The sequence below is a fragment of the Hippopotamus amphibius genome, chromosome 14, assembly GCF_030028045.1.
Source record: "Hippopotamus amphibius kiboko isolate mHipAmp2 chromosome 14, mHipAmp2.hap2, whole genome shotgun sequence".
NCBI lineage: Eukaryota > Metazoa > Chordata > Mammalia > Artiodactyla > Hippopotamidae > Hippopotamus > Hippopotamus amphibius.
This window is the reverse complement of record NC_080199.1, coordinates 14,644,281-14,665,446: the sequence shown is the minus strand read 5'-3', so window position 1 is coordinate 14,665,446 and position 21,166 is coordinate 14,644,281. Positions and strand designations below refer to the sequence as shown.

At 39.7% G+C, this 21,166-nt stretch overlaps 1 protein-coding gene across 1 annotated transcript in view; it reads right to left on the bottom strand.

Moving 5' to 3' along the window:
- LOC130835857 (ATP-binding cassette sub-family C member 4-like) overlaps positions 1-21,166 on the bottom strand; it is a 148,323-nt gene that overhangs the window by 71,896 nt on the left and 55,261 nt on the right. The window contains exons 19-20 of the mRNA XM_057707725.1: positions 19,823-19,969; positions 7,050-7,129 (exon numbers count right to left, since the gene is read on the bottom strand). Coding sequence (XP_057563708.1) covers positions 7,050-7,129; positions 19,823-19,969 — 227 coding nt within the window. The remainder of the gene's footprint in view (positions 1-7,049; positions 7,130-19,822; positions 19,970-21,166) is intronic.

The following is a 21,166-nucleotide window of genomic DNA, read 5'->3' as shown; positions in this document are numbered from 1 at the left end:
TGAAATAGCGAAAATACAGAGGCCTCCTTATCAAGGATTCTTTTCAAAGACAAACTTTAATAGGTTGTTTTGTTAGGATTAAACTCCTTTCTTTGAAAGACCTGTTGGAATGGCAGGGAATGCTTTCCCATCCAAGGAAATCAAATTATAGGTGGTCCTCATGATATTCACTGTGTGTGTCAAACATTATAAGAACTTTCTAGGTATCAGTTCTTTTGATACACGCAGTAGCCCTATGAGGCAGGCGCTACTATTTTTCACAGATGAGAATATTTGAGGCTCAGAGGGTAGGACTTGAATCCCAAACTATCAGGAGTCAGTAGGCGTTACTGGAGAGAAGAGCAAGCAGGCATCACAGATGAGGAACCCAGAAGCCTCAGCTACACACATAGGGATAAAGAAATGGTTAATTACAAATTCAGCGTCCAGAAAAGGGGGGAAAAATGCAAATGTTGACCTTTGGAAGTTGAAATTCCTCTTTCTTGGTTTTCTACCCATAGTTAACATTTACTGAGTGCTGACAGTACCGAACTGAATATTCGATACTTCACAGATATTAACTCATTACTCCTCACAATAGCCCTAGCAAATAACAGTATTATCTCATTTTACAGATGGAGACACTGAGGCACAGGGAGAGGAAAAGCAACTTGATCAAAGATTGCAAAGCATTAAGTCACAGAGCTGGGGAGCCCACGTCATGAGCCATTATGACATATTTAAGATTGCCCCCAACATACATTCAATATTCTATCATTATTCTAAGTACTTAAATGTCCATTTCAAAGGCTAATGATTATAACAGCAGCAGATGCCATTTACCAGGTGTTTACTGTATATAAGGTACTGTGCTGAGAGTTCCATGAACAATCACTTAATCATCACATCATTGTGTGAGCTGATTTTATTTTGGGAAATGATCTTGAACCAAAAAGACAGCAGCATAGAAACCCAAGGCATTGGCTGATGCTGATTTAAGTATCCATCTTTATTAGCAAAAGTATGATATCGTGGTGTACAGCTTCAGGTGACAGGAATACAACCAAAACTTAGTGTCTGCCTGCTATGAAAGTGGGGTGAATGGTGGGGATGTGCAGATTCACAGGGCCTCGGCCAAGGACTCTGATTTACAATCGCAAATGGATACAAATCCATGGCGATCTGCACAGGGCACAGAGTGCTGGGAAACACAGGGAAGATATGGGAACACTTTTTAGAGGATTCAAAGGAGAGACAGGCTGAATTTCACAGGCTGGTTTAACAGAGAGAGTGGCATGAATAATTTGCAGGTAGTAATCACAGGTGACCAAGAAGGGAGCTGGGGTGTGAAGGTTGAGATGCTTGTCTGAGTTAACACCTGCTGTTCTGTGTCCTCTCAGCACCAGCGCCTGCATCCCGTGTTCACCAGCCCAGGGCCTTCCCCACCTCGTCACCCAGGGCAGCTGGCCCTGGTGCGTCTCCGAGGGATGGATTAACGGGGTAATGCCTGTACCACAGAGACATGGGTTATCACCTCACAGCTCTTCCAGATCAGTTTTCTCAGAGGATCCTCACAACCACCTTGTGAGTGAGAAAAGCAAGAACTGTCATTTCATTTACAGATAAGAGAACATGAAGCTGGGAGGGTGATTGTCCTAAGTTTTCCTGGGGAGGGACTACTGTCTTTCCTGGAGGGAAACCCAGAGTCAGAGCTGCAGGCAGGAGGAGCCTGGAAAGAGGAGGAAACATCCGGAACTGTGGCTTTCTGGGCAGAAGCCCTTGTGAACCAAACTGCATTATATGGATGTACACCCATGTGCTTTTCCTGATTCTCCCCATCTCTGCCATGGTATCAGCATAAAACTCAGAGTGAAGAGGATGGAATTCTGAAGAAATAAATTCTGATCATACGTGGAGAAAAACTTCTCTATTATACCTACAGCTGAACAATTCCTTACAGCTACTGGATTAATTGATGCATCCCATCCTTATAGAAATTGGTAGAGGACAAAAATAATGTCTAAGCAAAAAGCCAACCATCTGAAGAAGGAAACAGACGATTCTGGTGCACAAAAACACCTCTTCCGTGAAGCCAATCTCATTTCTTCCTCCCAGAATTCTAGGAATTTCACAGAGCTTGGTCCAAGCTACACATACAATTCTCCCTGTTTCTGATTGATTCCAGGATCATACAATGACCCACCCAGAGGGCCAGTGTCTACCTGTCTCACTATGGCACAGATGTGTACACAGCAAAAAGCATGTTGACCCACAAGTAAGTGACCCAAGTCCTGAAGCCCCAAGAAATAAGGGGAATCATGACTTTGGTATGTTTATAACCCATTTGGAGCATACCAGTTGGGAATTCTATCCAAAGTCTAGAATCCACTCGAACAAATACAAACAATTCTCAGGTGATATTCTCACTTGAGAGTACACGGTGACTTTCCACAATTCAGAGTAATTCTTTAGTTTGCAGAGAATGACAACCTAAACCTGGAGGGTAAATCCCATTAGCCCAGTATTGGGTTCTCTGAGATAGGGTTTAGGGCTAATCCTCTTGAATATTAACAGGAAGGGTGAGGCATTCCACTACTCTTAATCTTAGTAAAAACTGGGATATACCAACAACATAAAAGGATGGTGGTGGGGTTTAAATGAGATCATGTATATATATAAAGCGCTTACAAGTTCACGCATAACAAACAGAAAATCCAGCTCCATTATTACCACTCTTCAGTGTGCTCTGGATGCCAGCAGCCAAGGGAGGAGGGGTCGTTTATTAATAGATTTAAGAGCCCAAAGAATCTTAAGAATCTCATAAAGTTGGACCCTGAGAGGCAGCTCATTCTAACCACTGGAACAGCTTAGTACTACCCAAGGACCTATCAGAGCAGGTGCTAGTTTCCTAGATGTAGTAATGATGTCATATGTACCAAAGTGACTGTGGCTTTTCTCTGGTCACAGAGGAAATCACATATGAGGTCTACTTTCTATGAAGATGCACTTTAAAAATACGAGCAACAAACCGCATGCCTACTACAATTTCTGTCCCCTCTGTATTTCCTTCCCAACTCCAGGCTTTCCAAAGATTGATAACCTTAGGGAAATGGAGGCAAGCCACCATTTTTTGAGATGTTTCTTTTATTATTCCATACCCTTTTTCTGTTTCAAGTTTTCCTTCTTCTTAGTGAAGACTTACTGCTCTGAGACTGCTGTGGCTCTGTGGGGCAGAGACGGGGAGAGGGAGAGCTAGGACTCGAGCTCGGAAAGGGAGACTGCGGGGCTCCCCACTCCACCCCACTTTAAAGCTACTGACATCGTAAGTGATTACCAGGTGGAATCACACTACCTAAATTGTTTTTTTTTATGCTGCCTTCCTTTTTCCTTTGCAATGGTGAACAGCTCCAATTTGGGCAGGAACTATAATGTGACTGGACAGGCAACATATCTGGTAGTTATAAGAGTCAGTGTACAGGATGGGGCACAAGCTGGTGACCGCCCCTCTGCTGGGATGTGATCTCTGAGTGACATCGCCTGAGGGGATGGACTGTCCTGCAATGTGGACCCACTACTCAGAATCCAGGGTTTCCATTACCCACACTTCCCATTACTACTATTAAATATTAAATAAATTATCTGAGATTTCACTTAAGGAAATGAGAAGGAATTAGATGCGGAAAAGCATATGGAATACACGCTTTAGAATAAAAATAAAAATGAAAATAATCAAGTATTTTTCAAATGTACCAAGCATGAGCAGATTCACAGAAAATGAGTTTGAACACACTTAGCACTACCTGCGTCCTTTAAAACAAAACTGAACAACCTCCTTCAAGCCCCTTCCCAACCCCACTCTCTCCTGATGACAGAGAGAAAGGATTGGATCCCAGGTGGGAACTCAGCTTCCAGCAGCCCCTCCTACCCCACCACCCACAGTGGCCTTTTCCTCTCATCTGGGATCAAATGTCACCTCCTGGAAGCTCCGCCCACCTCCTGGACCAGGCTCCCTAACTGCCTCCAGCCCCCACGTCCAGTTTGTCTTCTAGGACTTCCTCCATGGCGCTCCCACAATTAGGATTCCAAAGGCAGCAAGGGGTGAATCTCTGTTGTCTCTCCCCCTCCCCCACCTTGTAGGGGTTCAAGGAGACCCATTAGGGGAGGGCTTCATGCCTGACTCACCCCTGTACCTCAGGGCCTCAACTCTAATCCCTGTTTGTTGAAGGGAAGGAGGGAGAGAGGGAATTGCCACCCACCACCACACACACCCCCAACCCACAAACTAAAAACCCAAACAACCCAGCAACACCTCCTCAGACCCTACATTCCAGATGGCCGCTCTCCTGTTTCAGTCAATCTCCTTCCAAGAGTAGCATGCCTTCACTTCAGGTACCTCCAGGCCTCTTCCATTTGCAGCCCTTTGTACTGTAGCCTCCTCCCACCTGAAACCTGCTCCTTGAGTCACCAGATACCTCCTGATTTCCAAATCAACCAACAACTTTCCATGGACTTTCCTTCTCCTTTGCATTGAACAGATCTGTCCTTCCTCGGTTCCCTAACCTATTTCCTCTTCTTTTCCTTGCTTTTCTTCCCTGCTTCTCTTCCTGCTTCCTTGCTCTTTTCTTCTTGTCATTGTGTGTCTCCTCTGCTTCCCTTCTCTCTCTGCTTTCTCTCTGAACATCAAGGCTTCCATAAGCTTCCGATCTTTGCTCCTAAAAATGTTTTCCTTTCTCTGGGCAGTCTTATCCATCTTCACAGATTCAACTACTACCTGCTCAGTGAGGCATATGAAGGCACCACACGCATCCCAGGTCTCTCTCTCAAACACCAGACTTTTACTTCCAATGACCTTTAGGAGCCTCCACCTGAAGGTCGCAAACTTCAAGATAATTGAAGTAAAAGTGGCAGAAATGGGATTGGAAATCAGCGAGACTAGAATTTTCTCTCCTCACACTACTGAGAATGTTTTGTGCTGAAATCAAGTAGCATCTATCCCTGTCCCTCTTTACATCATACAAAAATACGTGATGGATTCTGATTATGACAGCTAACTAACCATGTGCTAAGCACACAGCGGGCCAGCCAGCTTTGGAAACCAGACCTTAGCCTAGCTTGCTGTGGCAAAGAAACAACCTTTCACAAAATCTTAAGGTAATTAACAATCACTGCTTGTTAATTACCTTAAGACATGACACTGCTTTAGTGAAAGACTGCTTCTGGGGATAAATAACAATAGCTAAACCTAGCAGGACACATTTATAAAGTAATTTTGCAGAAGAGAAAAAAAAATTAGACATCTTGGCAGTAAAAGTACTCTGCCTCTGAGTCTCAGCTTACTTCATGCTGGTAAACAGTGGAAGCCTTTGCTCACAGGCTGTGCTATGTGCAGTCAGATATTCACTGCTGCATTTGTGTGACTAACAGAAATGCCCAGAATTGTTTCAGGCATATTATTGATTTTTCTGACATAGCTAATTTTCCAAATTAAGTAGTTTTGGCTTCTTTTTGTTAAACAGCAGCTCCAGAAGAGACCCGAAGTTTTCCCTTAAAGAGCTTCTGAGCACTGAAATAAAAAATGGGGGGCACCAGCCTCAAGCCGTAACTGCACACCCTAACTGCAGCATTTCTGCCTCCTGTTCTTACAATAAGTTCATGTAAACTGGCACTTAGGAAAAGTGAAAAAGGTTCAAACTTACTAAGTATTAGCAACAGCAGCTAGGATTTTAAAATATGTGCAACTTTGATAAATGCCTTCCATTTCCAAAATAAACACTTAGAAATGAAAAAGAAAGTCTCTGCAGCCTGAGTCACTGAAAAGTAGAAATAAACAGAAAAAATATTCCATTTCATGAGGAATGAAACTGAATGAGGAGATGAGAGCTGTGATGACCCAACATCATTCCTCAGAACCTCAAGTTCACAGACAAAACAAAGACTGGATAGAAGGTATTTCTGTGGGATTGTTCGCTTTGGAGGAAAAAAATTAAAAAAGACACCTAAAGACTGAGAGTAATCAACATGTGAAAAGAAAAACTGCCTATAAAAACAAAAAAAGATATTTTCTGAGATGACTTTGATCCCATACTCAAATTATTGGCTTAAACAAACTTGCCTTTAAAGGCTTTGTATCTTCTGTAACTGCTCTCCATTGTCCCTGTCAAAGTATTATTTTCACCTTATTATTACTTATCTTTTCTCTGTAAGTAACCACACCTGGCTTTATCAAAAAAACAAAACAAAACAAAACAATGCAATATATATCTGTCCTTTGTGGTAATACAACGCATAATTTAGTTAATCTAGGCTACCTTTCCTTGAGAGGTGACTGTTTCTCTGTTATGAAATGTGCTCACAGTAAAGGGAAGCCAGGCCAGATGCCTGGAAGGCAGAGGGAGAACCACTTACCAAGTTTGTCGCAGCTTCAAATCAACCTTGATGTGACTGTGTAGCCACTCCTACACCAGGTATTACTCATGTTATTTTGGCCTTCCAACCACAACCGCACCTTTTCTTATAAGCATGGCCTTTTACTTAAGATAACATGACACATCAGGACTTCCCTGGTGGTCAGTGGTAAAGAATCCACCTTACAATGCAGGGGACGTGGATTCGATCCCTGGTCAGGGAACTGAGATCCCACATGCCGAGGGGCAACTACTGAGCTTGCGTGCCTCAGCTAGAGCCCTCATGCCGCAAACTACAGAGCCTACACACCCGGGAGCCTGTGCCACAACTAGAGAAGACAAAACCTTCAGGCCACAACTAAAGAGAAGCCTGCGTGCCACAACTAGAGAAAACCCACACACCACAACTAGAGAAACCCACACACCACAGCAAAAGATCCCACGTGCCTCTATGAAGCTCCCACGTGCTGCAACTAAGACCTGATGCAGCCAAAAATAAATAAATAAATAAATAAATAAATAAATAAATAAATAAATAAATAAACCTTAAAAAAAAATACACACCACCAGGCTTGAAAGGCCCACCCTCAACCCCCATGAAAAGACCTTGAAAAAAATAGGTACTTTGGTTTTCCTGTGAGAACTCTGACATGACTGTTACGTTACCTGGATGAAATCTTGAAATGTCAGGGGTAGCAAGTCATCCATTTGCCCAATGTCGTTGGAGAAACGATTTAAAATCCTTCCTGCAAGAACAGGATATGAGAAATCACTCATTTCCCCAGATAGGCCCTTTAAGAAAAACAACTCATGAACAAATCCAAACAGTTTAAATGTATATATATTTAATATATTACAGATTCATATGAAATAAGCCAATGTGTGCAATAAAGAAAGAGAAAGTAGGATGATACTGAAAGAGAAACAAAAATACCACCAAATGGCAGTAGGCAGTGAGTTGAAATTGGGGGAAAATGGGGGAAAAAATCTTATGGCCAAATCAGGAAGGGCTGGTGGATTTTAGATTGTTCCCTCCTTTTAGGTGCACCCCATCTAAGACTTCATTTCAAGGGCTAAATCAGTAAATAAACAATTGCCAAACCCATATATTAATCCTAATTATTACACTAATTTTGCTTCAGTTATCAGAATTTTGCTAAATGATACTTTTTAAATAAAGGTAACTATAAGCTCTGCATTTATTTTTCCCTCAAGATCATTCACAGCTCCTCACATTTTTGGAAATTATGGATTCTTGTCATTTCCAAGTCATGTGTTTACTACTGGGGTAATAAATCATTACTTTCAGAGGTGTCACTGGGTGTGACAAACACAGACTTATGCTTAAGCATCCAAGAAATATGGAGTGAGGAAAACAGAAATATTCCTTAAAGACTAAAGATCACTTCTTATCATTGATTTTATTTCCTTTCTCGGAATCCATGAAAACAGTATATCCTATAGGCAGCAGAAATGGAATATGAGAACTAATTTCTAATAATAGCTAGTCTTTAATTATTTAATTCAACAAAACTGAAGCAACACACACACACACACACACACACACACACACACAGGCTATTTTGATATAGGCAACTTTTGAGAAATGTGACTATCTACACCCCTGAACTTCTTTTGCAACTGAGGCTTCAGGAAGCCAACCTGAAAACAAAATGTGGAACCTCTACCTGCTCTTCCTGAGCTTTGTCAGAGGTGAGTTCCTTCCTAGGCCCTTCACACCAAGCCATAACTGGACCTTGAATGTCCAGAAGCTGGGGGCTGAGTTTCAGCTGCCAGCATGAATGGGCTCTGCTGTCCTCCTGAGGGCACCTGGCTCACTGAACACACCGGGTGTGCCCAAGCCAAGAGCTGGAGCTGCTGGAGACTTTCGTCCTTGGCTAGGCCAGGCCATTACAGGCTGGGCCTCAATTTTTCTGCCTCAGGCTTAGGAAATACAGACTCCAGAAACTGTCTTTTGGTGACACCTTTGGCAGGCTGGGTGACAAATTTCCTGAACCTCTAAGAACGCCTGCTTTAGAGGGTGATTCTCGGGATTAAATGGGTTCATGCAGGGAAAGAATCCAGTCACAATGCCAGGTGACTTTATAGGTGCTCAAACCACCAAGGTGAGATGATGACTCTGACCCCCAGGTTCTGCAGCATCCTGTCACCTGGGAAAGTCTACCAGACACTGTACGAATGTCCACTTGTTAAAATGCAGATTCTGATTCAGGAGGGTTAGGGAGGAGCTAGAGAGCCTGCATTTCTTCCACACTCCCAGGTGATGCCCTTTCTGCTATTACCCAGACCACACTTGGAGGGGGCAAGAGGTTGGGTTATTATTTAATCCATTGTGCTTTGGGAACATTAAAGTCAGGAGGGTGATTTTTCACATATTCTTAGGGATTTTTGTGGTCTGCCTAGTTCTTTTTTAACTTCTTAAAGTAGTAATGCCAAAATAAGGAAAATATATGTCAAAAAGTGTTAAAAGCATAGTTTAAAATCTTGGGATTTCTTCAATGGAAAAATACAACTTTTTAACATAGGCAGGATTCAGAAGCACTGCAAGGATGATTCAGCTTGGAAAGTGTTGAAAGTAACATTCAAAAAAATTTTAAAGATGAAAAGACTATTCAGAGATAAACAGTATGTTAAAACCATTGCTTTACCATTCGCCAGATGTGGGAATCTTAAGATCTGAGACACCCAGGGCTAGCAAAAAGTGTAAAACAAAGGAAAACAAAACCATGAGAAAAGCCACCTTCCCACAGAGCGAATACAAAAACTGAACTGAATATCAAAGATCATCAAAATAAATAAATAAATAAACTCCTTAAAATGGCCATGCTACCCAAAGCAATCTACACATCTGATGTGATCCCTATCAAATTACCCATGACATTTTTCACAGAAGTAGAGCAAATAATCCAAAAATTTATATGGAACCATAAAAAGACCCAGAATTGCCAAAGCAATCCTGAGGAAAAAGAACAAAGCTGGAGGCATAACCCTCCCAGACTTCAGACAATACTAGAAGTCTACCATAGTCAAAACAGTTCAGTGTTGGTACAAAAACAGACATATGGTTCAATGGAAGAGAATAGAAGCCCAGAAATAAACCCAGACACCTATGGTCAATTAATCTTTGACAAAGGAGGCAAGAATCTACAATGCAGAAAAGACAGTCTCTTCAGCAATTGGTGATCGGAAAGCTGGACAGTCTCACGTAAATTTATGAAGTTAGAACACACCCTCACACCATACACACACACAAAAAATCAAAACAGCTTAAAGACTTAAATATAAGACATGACACCATAAAACCCCTAGAAAAGAACATACGCAAAGCATTCTCTGACATAAATCATAGCAATGTTTTCTTAGGTCAGTATCCCAAGACAGTAGAAATAAAAGCAAAATTAAAGAAATGGGACCTAATCAAACTTACAAGCTTTTGCAAAGTAAAGAAAGCCATAAATCAAACAAAAAGACAATTTACAGACTAGGAGAAAATACTTGCAAATGGTGCAACTGACAAGGGCTTAATGTCCAAAACGTACAAACAGCTTATACAACTCAATAACAAAACAACCAAAAACTCAATCAAAAAATGGGCAGAAGACCGAAACAGACATTTCTCCAAAGACATACATACAGACAAAGACATACAGATGGCCAACAGACACATGAAAAGATACTCAACATCACTGATTATCAGAGAAATGCAAACCAAAAATACAATAAGGTTTCACCTCACACTGGTCAGAATGGCAATCATCAAAAAGTCCACAAGTAATAAATGCTGGAGAAGGTGTGGAGAAAAGGGCACCATCCTACATTGTTAGTGGGAATGTAAATTGATGCAGCTATTATGGAAAACAGTATGGAGGTTCCTTAAAAAATTTAAAAGAGAACTACCATATGATCTAGCAATCCCACTCCTAGGCATATATCTGGAGAAAACCGTAATTCGAAAAGATACACACACCTCAATGTTCACTGCAGAACTATGTGCAATAGCCAGACATGGAAGCAATCTAAATGTCCAGTGACTGATGAATGGATAAAGAAGAAGTGGTATATATACACAATGGAATATTACTTGGCCATAAAAAAAGAGTTAAGTAAAGCCATCTGCAGCAACATGGATAGACTTAGAGATTATCATATTAATTGAAGTAAGTGAGACAAAGAAATATCATATGATATTGCTTATATGTGGAATCTGAAAGACACAAATGAACTTATTGCCAAAAAAGAAAGAGACTCGCAGACATAGAAAACAAACTTATGGTTACCAAAGGGGAAGGGGGTGAGGGGAGGGATAAATTAGGAGGTTGGGATTAACATACACATACTACTAGATGTATAATAGATAACCAACAAATACCTACTGTGTAGCACAGGGAACTATACTCAATATTTTGTAATAACCTGTAGGGGAAGAGAATCTGAAGTGTGTGTATATATATATATATATATATATATATATCTCGATATATAGATATATCTATAGATATATGTCTATATCTATATCTGAATCCTTGTGGCGTACACCTGAAACTAACATGATATGGAAATTAACGGTACTTCAACTTAAAAAAACAAAAATAAATAAATAAAAAGTGGCTCTTACAGAAGAGAGACTAAGATCTGGAACCCATTCAGTGACCATTTTGCTACATGTCAAGGGACACAGGTGGAAAGATTAATTCTGATCACTATGGAGTCCATCAACACTCCAGCCTTCTTCCATTTAGAAACACGTGAGGGCAACTACCAGTTCATGGAGGGCTTTTGTGAATCTGAGTGAAGTCAGATCCGAAATAGGCCAACACTCACAGGAACAATGCTTCCTAAGCTTTAGTCTGTATAGGAATCTCCCAGAGATCTGGTTAAAATGTGTATTCTCAAGAGCACTGGGTGAGGTCTGAGATTCTGGATTTCTAATGACTCCCAGGTGATGCTGATGCTGATGTTCCAGGGACCACACTTTGATTAACAAGGAAGAAACTGAATATTTCTGATGATGTTCCTTTGTCACATACCGGCCCCTGAGAGCTAAAGGATCCCTGCCTTGATTTACCTCTGTGTTTGTTTCAAAAGCACCTTGCATTTGACAGAGACATTTTGTATTTAATGTGTACAATTTGATTTTTTTCTTATTAGTAATGTATATATGGCAATCCCAATCTCCCAATTCATCCCACCCCAACCCCCACTCCCTGCTTTCCCCACTTGGTGTCCATATGTTTGTTCTCTACATCTGTGTCTCTATTTCTGCCTTGCAAGCTGATTGATCTATATCATTTTTCTATATTCCCCATATATGCATTACTATACGATATTTGTTTTTCTCTTTCTGACTTGCTTCACTCTGTATGACAGTCTCTACGTCCATCCATGTCTCTACAAATGTCCCAATTTCATTCCTTTTTACGGCTGAGTAATATTCCATTCTATATATGTACCACATCTTCTTTATCCATTCATCTATTGATGGACATTTAGGTTGCTTCCATGTCCTGCCTATTGTAAATAGTGCTGCAATGAACATTGGGGTGCATGTGTCTTTTTGAATTATGGTTTTCTCTGGGGATATGCCCAGTAGTGGGATTGCTGGGTCATATGGTAATTCTATTTTTAGTTTTTCAAGGAATCCCCATACTGTTCTCCATAGTGGCTGTATCAATTTACATTCCCACCAACAGTGCAAGAGGGTTCCCTTTTCTCCACACCCTCTCCAGCATTTATTGTTTGTAGATTTTCTGATGATGCCCATTCTAACCGGTATGAGGTGATACCTCACTGTAGTTTTGACTTGACTTTCTCTAATAATTAGTGATGTTGAACGGCTTTTCATGTGCCTCCTGGCACATGTCTTCTCTGGAGAAATGCCTATTTAAGTCTTCTGCCCATTTTTTGATTGGTTTGTTTGTGCTTTTTTGCATGAACTCTTTATATATTTTGGAGATTAATCCTTTGTTTATTGCTTCATTTGCAAATATTTGCTCCCACTCTAAGGGTTGTCTTTTCATCTTGCTTATAGTTTCCTTTGCTGTGCAAAAGCTTTTAAGTTTCATTAGGTCCCACTTATTTATTTTTGTTTTTATTTCCATTACTGTAGGGGGTGGGTCAAAAAAGATCTTGCTGTGATTTATGTCAAAGAGTGTTCTTCTTATGTTTTCCTCTAAGAGTTCTATAGTGTGTGGCCTTACATTTAGGTCTTTAATCCATTTTGAATTTATTTTTGTGCATAGTTAGGGAGTGTTCTAATTTCATTCTTTTACATGTAGCTGTCCAGTTTCCCCAGCACCACTTATTGAAGAGGCTGTCTTTTCTCCATTGTATATCCTTGCCTGCCTTGTCACAGATCAGGTGACCATACTTTATCGCTGGGCTTTCTATCCTGTTCCATTGAACTGTATTCCTGTTTTTGTGCCAGTACCATATTGTCTTGACTACTGTAGCTTTGTAGTATAGTCTGAAGTCAGGGAGTCTGATTTGTCCAGCTCCATTTTTTCCCCTTAAGATTGCTTTGGCTATTCGGGGTCTTTTGTGTCTCCATACAATTTTAGGATTTTTTGTTCTAATTCTGTGAAAAATGCCATTGCTAATTTGATAGGGATTTCATTGAATTTGCAGATTGCTTTGGGTAGTCTAGTCATTTTCACAATGTTGATTCTTCCAATCCAAGGACATGGTATATCTCCCCACCTGTCTGTGTTGTCTTTGATTTCTTTCATTAGTGTCTTATAATTTTCTGAGTACAGGTCTTTTACTTCCTTAGTTATGTTTATTCCCAGGTATTTTATTCTTTTTGTTTCAATGGTGAATGGGATTGTTTCCTTAATTTCTCTTTCTGATCTTTCATTGTTAGTGTACAGAAATGCAAGAGATTTCTGTGTGTTGATTTTGTATCCTGCAACTTTACCAGACTCATTGATTAGCTCAAGTAGTTTTCTGGTGGCATCTTTAGCATTTTCTATGCATAGTATCATGTCATCTGCAAACAGTGACAGTTTGACTTCTTTTCCAATTTGAATTCCTTTTATTTCTTTTTCTTCTTGATTGCTGTGGCAAGGACTTCAAAAACTATGTTGAATAGTAGTGGTGAGAGTGGACATCCTTGTCTTGTACCTGATCTTAGAGGGAATGCTTTCAGTTTTTCACCATTGAGAATGATGTTTGCTGTGGGTTTGTCATATATGACCTTTATGATGTTGAGGTATGTTCCCTCTATGCCCACCTTCTGGAGAGTTTTTATCATAAATGGGTGTTTAATTTTGTCAAAAGCGTTTTCTGCCTCTATTGAGATGATCATATGATTTTTATCCTTCAGTTTGTTAATATGGTGTATCACATGGATTGATTTGCATATCTTGAAGAATCCTTGCATTCCAGGGATAAACTCCACTTGATTATGGTGTATGATTCTTTTAATGTGTTGTTGGATTCTGTTTGCGAGTATTTTGTTGAGGATTTTCACATCTAAATTCATTAGTGATACTAGTGTATAATTTTATTTTTTGTACTATCTTTGTCTGGTTTTGCTATCAAGGTGATGGTGGCCTCATAGAATGATTTTAGGAGTGTTCCTTCCTCTGCAATTTTTTGGAAGAGCTTGAGAAGGATGGGTATTAGCTCTTCTCTAAATGCTTGACAGAATTCACCTGTGAAGGCATCTGCTCCTGGACGTTTTTTTGTTGAAAGATTTTTAATCACAGTTTCAATTTCATTACTTGTAATTGGTCTGTTCATATTTTCTATTTCTTCCTGATTCAGTCTTGGAAGATTCTACCTTTCTAAGAATCTGTCCATTCCTTCCAGGTTGTCCATTTTATTGGCATATACTTGCTTGTAGTAGTCTCTTTTGGTGCTTTTTATTTCTGTAGTGTCCACTGTAACTTCTCCTGTTTCATTTCTAATTTTATTGATTTGAGTCCACTCCCTCTTTTGCTTGATGAGTCTTGCTAAAAGTTTATCAATTTTATTTATCTTCTCAAAGAACCAGCTTTTAGTTTTATTGATCTTTGTTATTATTTTCTTTTTTTCTATTTCATTTATTTCTGCTCTGATCTTTATGATTTCTCTCCTTCAACTAACTTTGGGTTTTGTTTGCTCTTCTTTCTCTAGTTTCTTTAGGTGTAAAATTAGATTGTTTACTTGGGATTTTTCTTGTTTCTTGAGGTAGGATTTTATTGCTATAAACTTCCATCTCAGAACTGCTTTTGTTGCATCCCGTAGGTTTTGGATTGTGTTTTCATTGTTATTTGTCTCCAGGTATTTTTTGATTTCCTCTTTGATTTCTTCAGTGATCTCTTGGTTATTTAGCAGCATATTGTTTAGCCTCCACGTGCTTGTGTTTTTTACAGTTTTTTTTTCCTCTAATTGATTTCTAATTTCATACCATTATGGTCAGAAAAGATGCTTCATATGATTTCAATTTTCTTAAATTTACCAAGGCTGGATTTGTGACCCAAGATGTGATCTATCCTGGAGAATGTTCCATGTGCACTTGAAAAGAACATGTAATCTGCTGTTTTTGGATGTAATGTCCTATAGACATCTATTAAATCTAGCTGGTTTATTATGTCATTCAAAGCTTGTGTTTGCTTATTAATTTTCTGTCTGGATGATCTGTCCACTGGTGTAAGTAGGGTGTTAAAGTCCCCCACTATTACTGTGTTACTGTCAATTTCCTCTTTTATAGTTGTTAGCATTTGCCTTATGTATTCAGGTGCTCCTATATTGGGTGCACATATATTTCTAATTGTCATCTCCTCTTCTTGGATTGATCCCTTGATCTTTATGTAGTGTCCTTCCCAGTCTCTTGCAACATTTTTTTATTTTAGTCTATTTTATCTGATATGAGTATCGCTACTCCAGCTTTCTTTTCATTTCCATTTGCATGGAATATCTTTTTTCATCCCCTCACTTCCAGTCTGTATGTGTCCCTAGGTCTGAAGTGGGTCTCTTGTAAACAGCATATATATGGGTTTTGGTTTTGTATCCATTCAGCCTGTCTATATCTTTTGGTTGGAGCATTTAGTCCATTTACATGCAAGGTAATCATCAATATGTATGTTCCTATTATCATTTTCTTAATTAATTGTTTTGTTTTCATTTTTGTAGGTCTTTTTCTTCTCTTGTGTCCCCCACTTAGAGAAGTTCCTTTAGCCTTTGTTGTAGGGCTGGTTTGGTGGTGCTGAATTCTTTTAGCTGTTGCTTGTCTGGAAAGCTTTTGATTTCTCCGTGAAATCTGAATGAGATTCTTGGGGAGTAGAGTATTCTTGGTTGTAGGTTCTTCCCTGTCATCACTTTAAATATATTGTGTCACTCCCTTCTGGCTTGCAGAGTTTCTGCTGAGAAATCAGCTGTTAACCTTACGGGAGTTCCCTTGTATGTTATTTGTCGTTTTTCCCTTGTTGCTTTTAATAATTTTTCTTTAGCTTTTGTCAATTTGACTACTATGTGTCTTGATGTGTTTCTCCTTGGGTTTATCCTGCCTGGGACTTTCTGTGCTTCCTGGATTTGGGTGGCTATTTCCTTTTCCATGTTAGGGAAGTTTTTGACTATAATCTCTTCAAATATTTTCTCAGGTCCTTTCTCTCTCTCTTCTCCTTCTGGGACCCCTATAATGTGGATGTTTGTGCATTAAACATTGTCCCAGAGGTCTCTTAGCCTGTCTTCATTTCTTTTCATTCTTTTTTCTTTATTCTTTTCTGCATCAGTGATTTTCACCATTCTGGCTTCCAGGTTACTTATTCGCTCCTCTGCCTCAGGTAATCTGCTATTGGTTCCTTCTGGTGTATTTTTCATTTCAGTTATTGTATTGCTTATCTTTATTTGTTTGTTCTTCTAGGTCATTGTTAAACTTTTCTTGCAATCTTTTGATCTTTGCATCCAGTCTTTTTTCAAAGTCATAGACCATCTTCACTGTCATTATTCTGAATTCTTTTTCTGGAAGGTTGCCTATCTCCACTTCATTTAGTTGTTTTTCTGGGGTTTTATCTTGCCCCTTCATCTGGTACAAAGTCCTCTGCCTTTTCATTTTCTCTATCTTTCTGTGGCTATGGTTTTTAGTTCCACAAGAAGAAATACTGCTGATACTGCTTGACACTGCTGTCTGCCCTCTTGTGGAGGAAGCTATCGAAGAGGCTTGTGTTTGCTTCCTGATGGGAGGGGCTACTGGTTGGTAGGGCTGGGTATTGCTTTGGTAGGTGAAATGCAGTAAAACTTTAAACTGCTTGTCTGCCAAAAGGTGGGGCTGTATTCCCACCCTGCTGGTTTTTTGGCCTGAGGCCACCCAGCACTGGCGCTTACAGGCTCTTTGGCAGGGCTAATGGCAGACTCCAGGAGGGCTAAAGCCAATGAGCACTTCCCAAAACCCCTGCTGCTAGTGTCCCCACAGTGAGCCATAGCCGCCTCCCACCTCTGCAGACAACCCTCCAACACCAGCAGTTAGGTCTGGTTCAATCTCCTATGGGGTCACTACTCCTTCCCCTGTGTCCCGGTGTGTACATTATTTATTGTGTACCCTCCAAGAGTGGAGTCTCTGTTTCCCCCAGTCTTGTGGCGGTCCCACAATCAAATCCCACTGGCCTTCAAAGTCTAATTCTCTCAGGATTCCTCCTCCCATTTCCAGACCCCCAGGATGGGAAGCCTGACATGGGTCTCAGAACCCTTACTTCAGTGGGTGGACTTCTGTGGTATCACTGTTCTCCAGTTTGTGAGTTGCCCACCCAGCAGTTATGTGATTTGATTTTATCATGATTGTGCCCCTCCTACCATCTCATTGTGGCTTCTCCTTTTTCCCTGGGTGTGGGGTGTCTTTTCTGGTGAGTTCCAGTGGCTTTCTGTCAATGATTGTTCAGCAGTTATTTGTAATTCCAGTGTTCTTGCAACAGGGAGTGAGCACACGTCCTTCTACTCTGCCATCTTGTACCGTCTCTCTTCCTCTTTATTTCTTAAACGCATGTAGTTTATAAGGTAAAACTATCAGGTATGAAATATTTAATGCACATAAGTGCCAAGATTCATCTTCAATGTAGAACTAAACCCCAGGAAAATGTATTAGATGTTTGACAGTTTCAATTTCCTTGATTGACAGACAACAGAACTTGCAAGCTTGGATGGTCTGGTTCTATGAACTGCAGCTTTCAAAGAACCAACGTATGTGGTTTTTCTCTTCATGTACCAGAAACAAAGTCCACCATAAATAATCTATTATAAATTCTACTTTTGAAAAAAAAAATTGTATAGGAAAGGGTTCAATTTAATCTACCACTAAAACTTGGCCCCTAAACCTTTTGGACAAGCTAAGCCTATCTTTGCAGTACTTATTAGGGCTTTTATTTTCTTGGAGGAATGAAGTCCTGCTAATAGATACAGGAGGGGGAGGCAAGATAAACACTAGTGTGCTGGCTGCTCTAAGATGAGTGTCCTCAAAGATTTAAACTTGGTCCCAAATCCTTGAATAATAAATACATCAGTGTCTGCAGAAGTCTACAGGTCTTTAACACAAAAAGCCTGCTTACCTGTGATCAGGAGCACTCAGAGGCTGTGATAACAGAAATTCAGTCCCACTTGATGTTCCTAAATTTATGATTATGGTTTTCACATTAACTGACAAAGTAGAGTGACTTCACAGACATAATAGCATGGGCTCCTGCAATCACTTTCTCACTATGGCTTCATAATGTGACGAGATCTGTATGGACCTCTTCGGGTTACCATCCTGTGCGCCACACAGTGCCTGGACTAAACAACATATAGTGAATAAATCTACACAAGATGTTTCCCTGAACAGACTTATTTAGCCCTCAAAGCACTCTTGTGAAACAAGAAAGGGAGTGATTATTTCCATTGCACAGGAGAGGAAGTTCCCAGACACCATGGTGTCATTATCACTAAGACTCATTAGGCACTGACTGTGTGCTAAGTGCTGTGAATGTACTAACCTGCATAATTCTTACAGAGTCAAGATATTGATAAGTATGTTAATATCACCCTCATGTTACAGATAAAAACTGAGTCACAGAGCAATTAAATAACTAGCACATAAGTATTAATATAACTATAACTGACTATTACCATTAGTAACTAGCACCAGGATTGAACCCAGGCAGCTGGCTCCAGAGTCTACACTTTTAAACCAAGGCAGACAACATCCTGCCTTGAGATTCTCCTGCGCAATAGTATCTACCTACTTCAGCCTTGGTCACACAGCTAGTTGATAGCCAGGCCAAGGCTACTCCTGTCTTCCCTCCAGCCCACATCCCTGCCTTGACAGGTCCTGTCGATCATCACCTGCAAAAACAAAGCCACCCTGGGCCTCACCACAAGTCCAACCAACTGAACAGAGGGGCAAGTATGCTAATACTCTTCATAGGAACCCAGGTCAGGAGGCTACCTTCCAAAGCAAGAAAGGTCAAAGGCTTCAGTTTGGAGGAAGGAACCACTGGGAAACCACCAGGGACACTCATATCAAGAAATTTACCATGGAAGATTCACCTGCCACATACCACAAAGCTGATTAAATGTCAGCAAAATTCCACAGTGAAACTATAGAATAGGGAGTTCCCTGGTGGTACAGTAGTTAAGAATCTTCCTGCCAATGCAGGGGACACTGGTTCGATCCCTGGTCTGGGAAGATCCCACATGCCAAGGAGCAACTAAGCCCGAGCGCCACAAATACTGAGACAGAGTGTTGCACCTACTGAAGCCCACACTCCTAGAGTCTGTGCTCTGTAGCAAGCCACCACACTGAGAAGCCCACGCACCACAACAAAGAGTAGCCCCTGATAGCCACAAATAGAGAAAAGCCCCCACGCAGCAACGAAGACCCAATGCAGCCAAAAAGAAAAGAAAACAAAAACTATGGAGTTAATTTCATTCAAGTTGATTTTTACATTTCACCAATCTTATATTTTAATTAATTTTTAGGTAAACCTCAAAGTATCAGCACATGCCAGAGCTCTATGATCTCAGAAATGGATGGGAAATGAAAGAAAGAAACACACAGCCTGTCTCTTGTAGAGATTCATTGCAAGAAGGTCCTTCCTAGGGGACAACCCAGCTTAACACTATGCAACACAGCCTGCATTTTAGCAACTGGTCAACAACATTGAAAAATGTTTGCATTTAACGTAGGGTGTTTCATATGCCACACAACAAATGGGCTCCTAAATCATTCTGCAAAGTGAACATTTATTTATCTTACCACAGACAGAAATTGGGATAAAAGCTAATACGCTTCTATATTCAGATTTTCTCTGGTAGGAGAAAAATATCAGTAAAGCTTTTTGAAGAAAATGGATCAATACACACAGTGATTTTCTTCCAAGCACCTCCTCCATTTTCAAATATGAAAATGTAATCAGGCACTAAATGCATTAACAGAATATATTTACTGAGAAGCTTGGTGTCTGACTTACCCATTGGATTTCTATTGAAGAATAATACCGGAACTCTCAAAATGGACTTCAACATTTTGTTGTGCAAAGTTTGTGAAGATTTAACAAGGATGTAGAATATCAACACAGATCTTGTGATGCCGAAAAGGATGGTACCTACAGTTAGAACTGAAATAAAGAAACATCACTCAGAGAGTATAAGATCTCTGCCTTTCCGTCAATGATGCTAAAGCACGACAGGCAGTTTATAAAGATATTATGTACTTCATTTTATAAATATAATTTATATATAAATCATACATAGACTATGGAATAAATTTATATATATAATGGATTCTATATGTTTAATAAATTCACAAGATATACTTATACAGAAGAATATAAAAATCACTATGTTCCTCTCGTTAAACAGAAATCACATGGGAAAAAAGGTCAGGTGCAAACTACAATTTCAGACTTTCCCAATTCAATTACAAGTTCTAATAAAAATTCAGAACAAAGAAATTTATAGAAAGTAGTTAACTGATCTTCCTTTCCCATATTTCTTACTATTTACAACATGTCCCATAATCTAAAATTCAGGTATGCTTTGATAACAGCATAAATTAACAGGGAACAGGACAAATGATTTACTACTTCCTTGTAAATGGCAAATTTATATGGAAATTTAATTCCGTGTAAAGTAGCTACTTCCATGCCCAAGTAGCTTTAACGAGTATGAAAATACCATATCAAGCTGAGTAGAAAATCCTTTAAATAATTGGATTGCAAGAAAATACAAGTTATATTTTAACATGAGATAATTAATCTAAATGAGCAACTAATCTCTCACTGTTTTACAGAAACACGAAACATTTGGAAATGAACATAATCACTTAGATTTATATTTTATTAATGACATAAATGAGCACCTACTATGCATACAAATATTAAAATAGCCCTCCTAGCATCTTTTGAACTCACAATGCTAAATAGAGTACAGAAAACTTCTGTAATAAATATTCCATCAAGTACTTTTTTTCCATTAAGTTGACACATCACCATTATTTCAACTCTGAAAGCTGCTCAAATTCCTGAATTCCATCAATAGGCATTTTCCTTCACCCACCTTCCTATATGAATGTATAACAGAATCCCTTCCTCCTTCCTTTAAGTCCTCATTACCTACTGAATGGTAAACTGCTAAGGGATATACGATTCTTAGCAAGTGATCAACATAATAAATAGCAAATTTCAGTGAACGGCTTCTTACAAAGATAACACACTCTAGCTTTGCAGAAAGCTTGTGTGAGGGTTTCCTGTGGGAATATTTAATATTTTAGATAAGGATTTCCTTTAAAAAGTATGTAATGCTACATATACTCC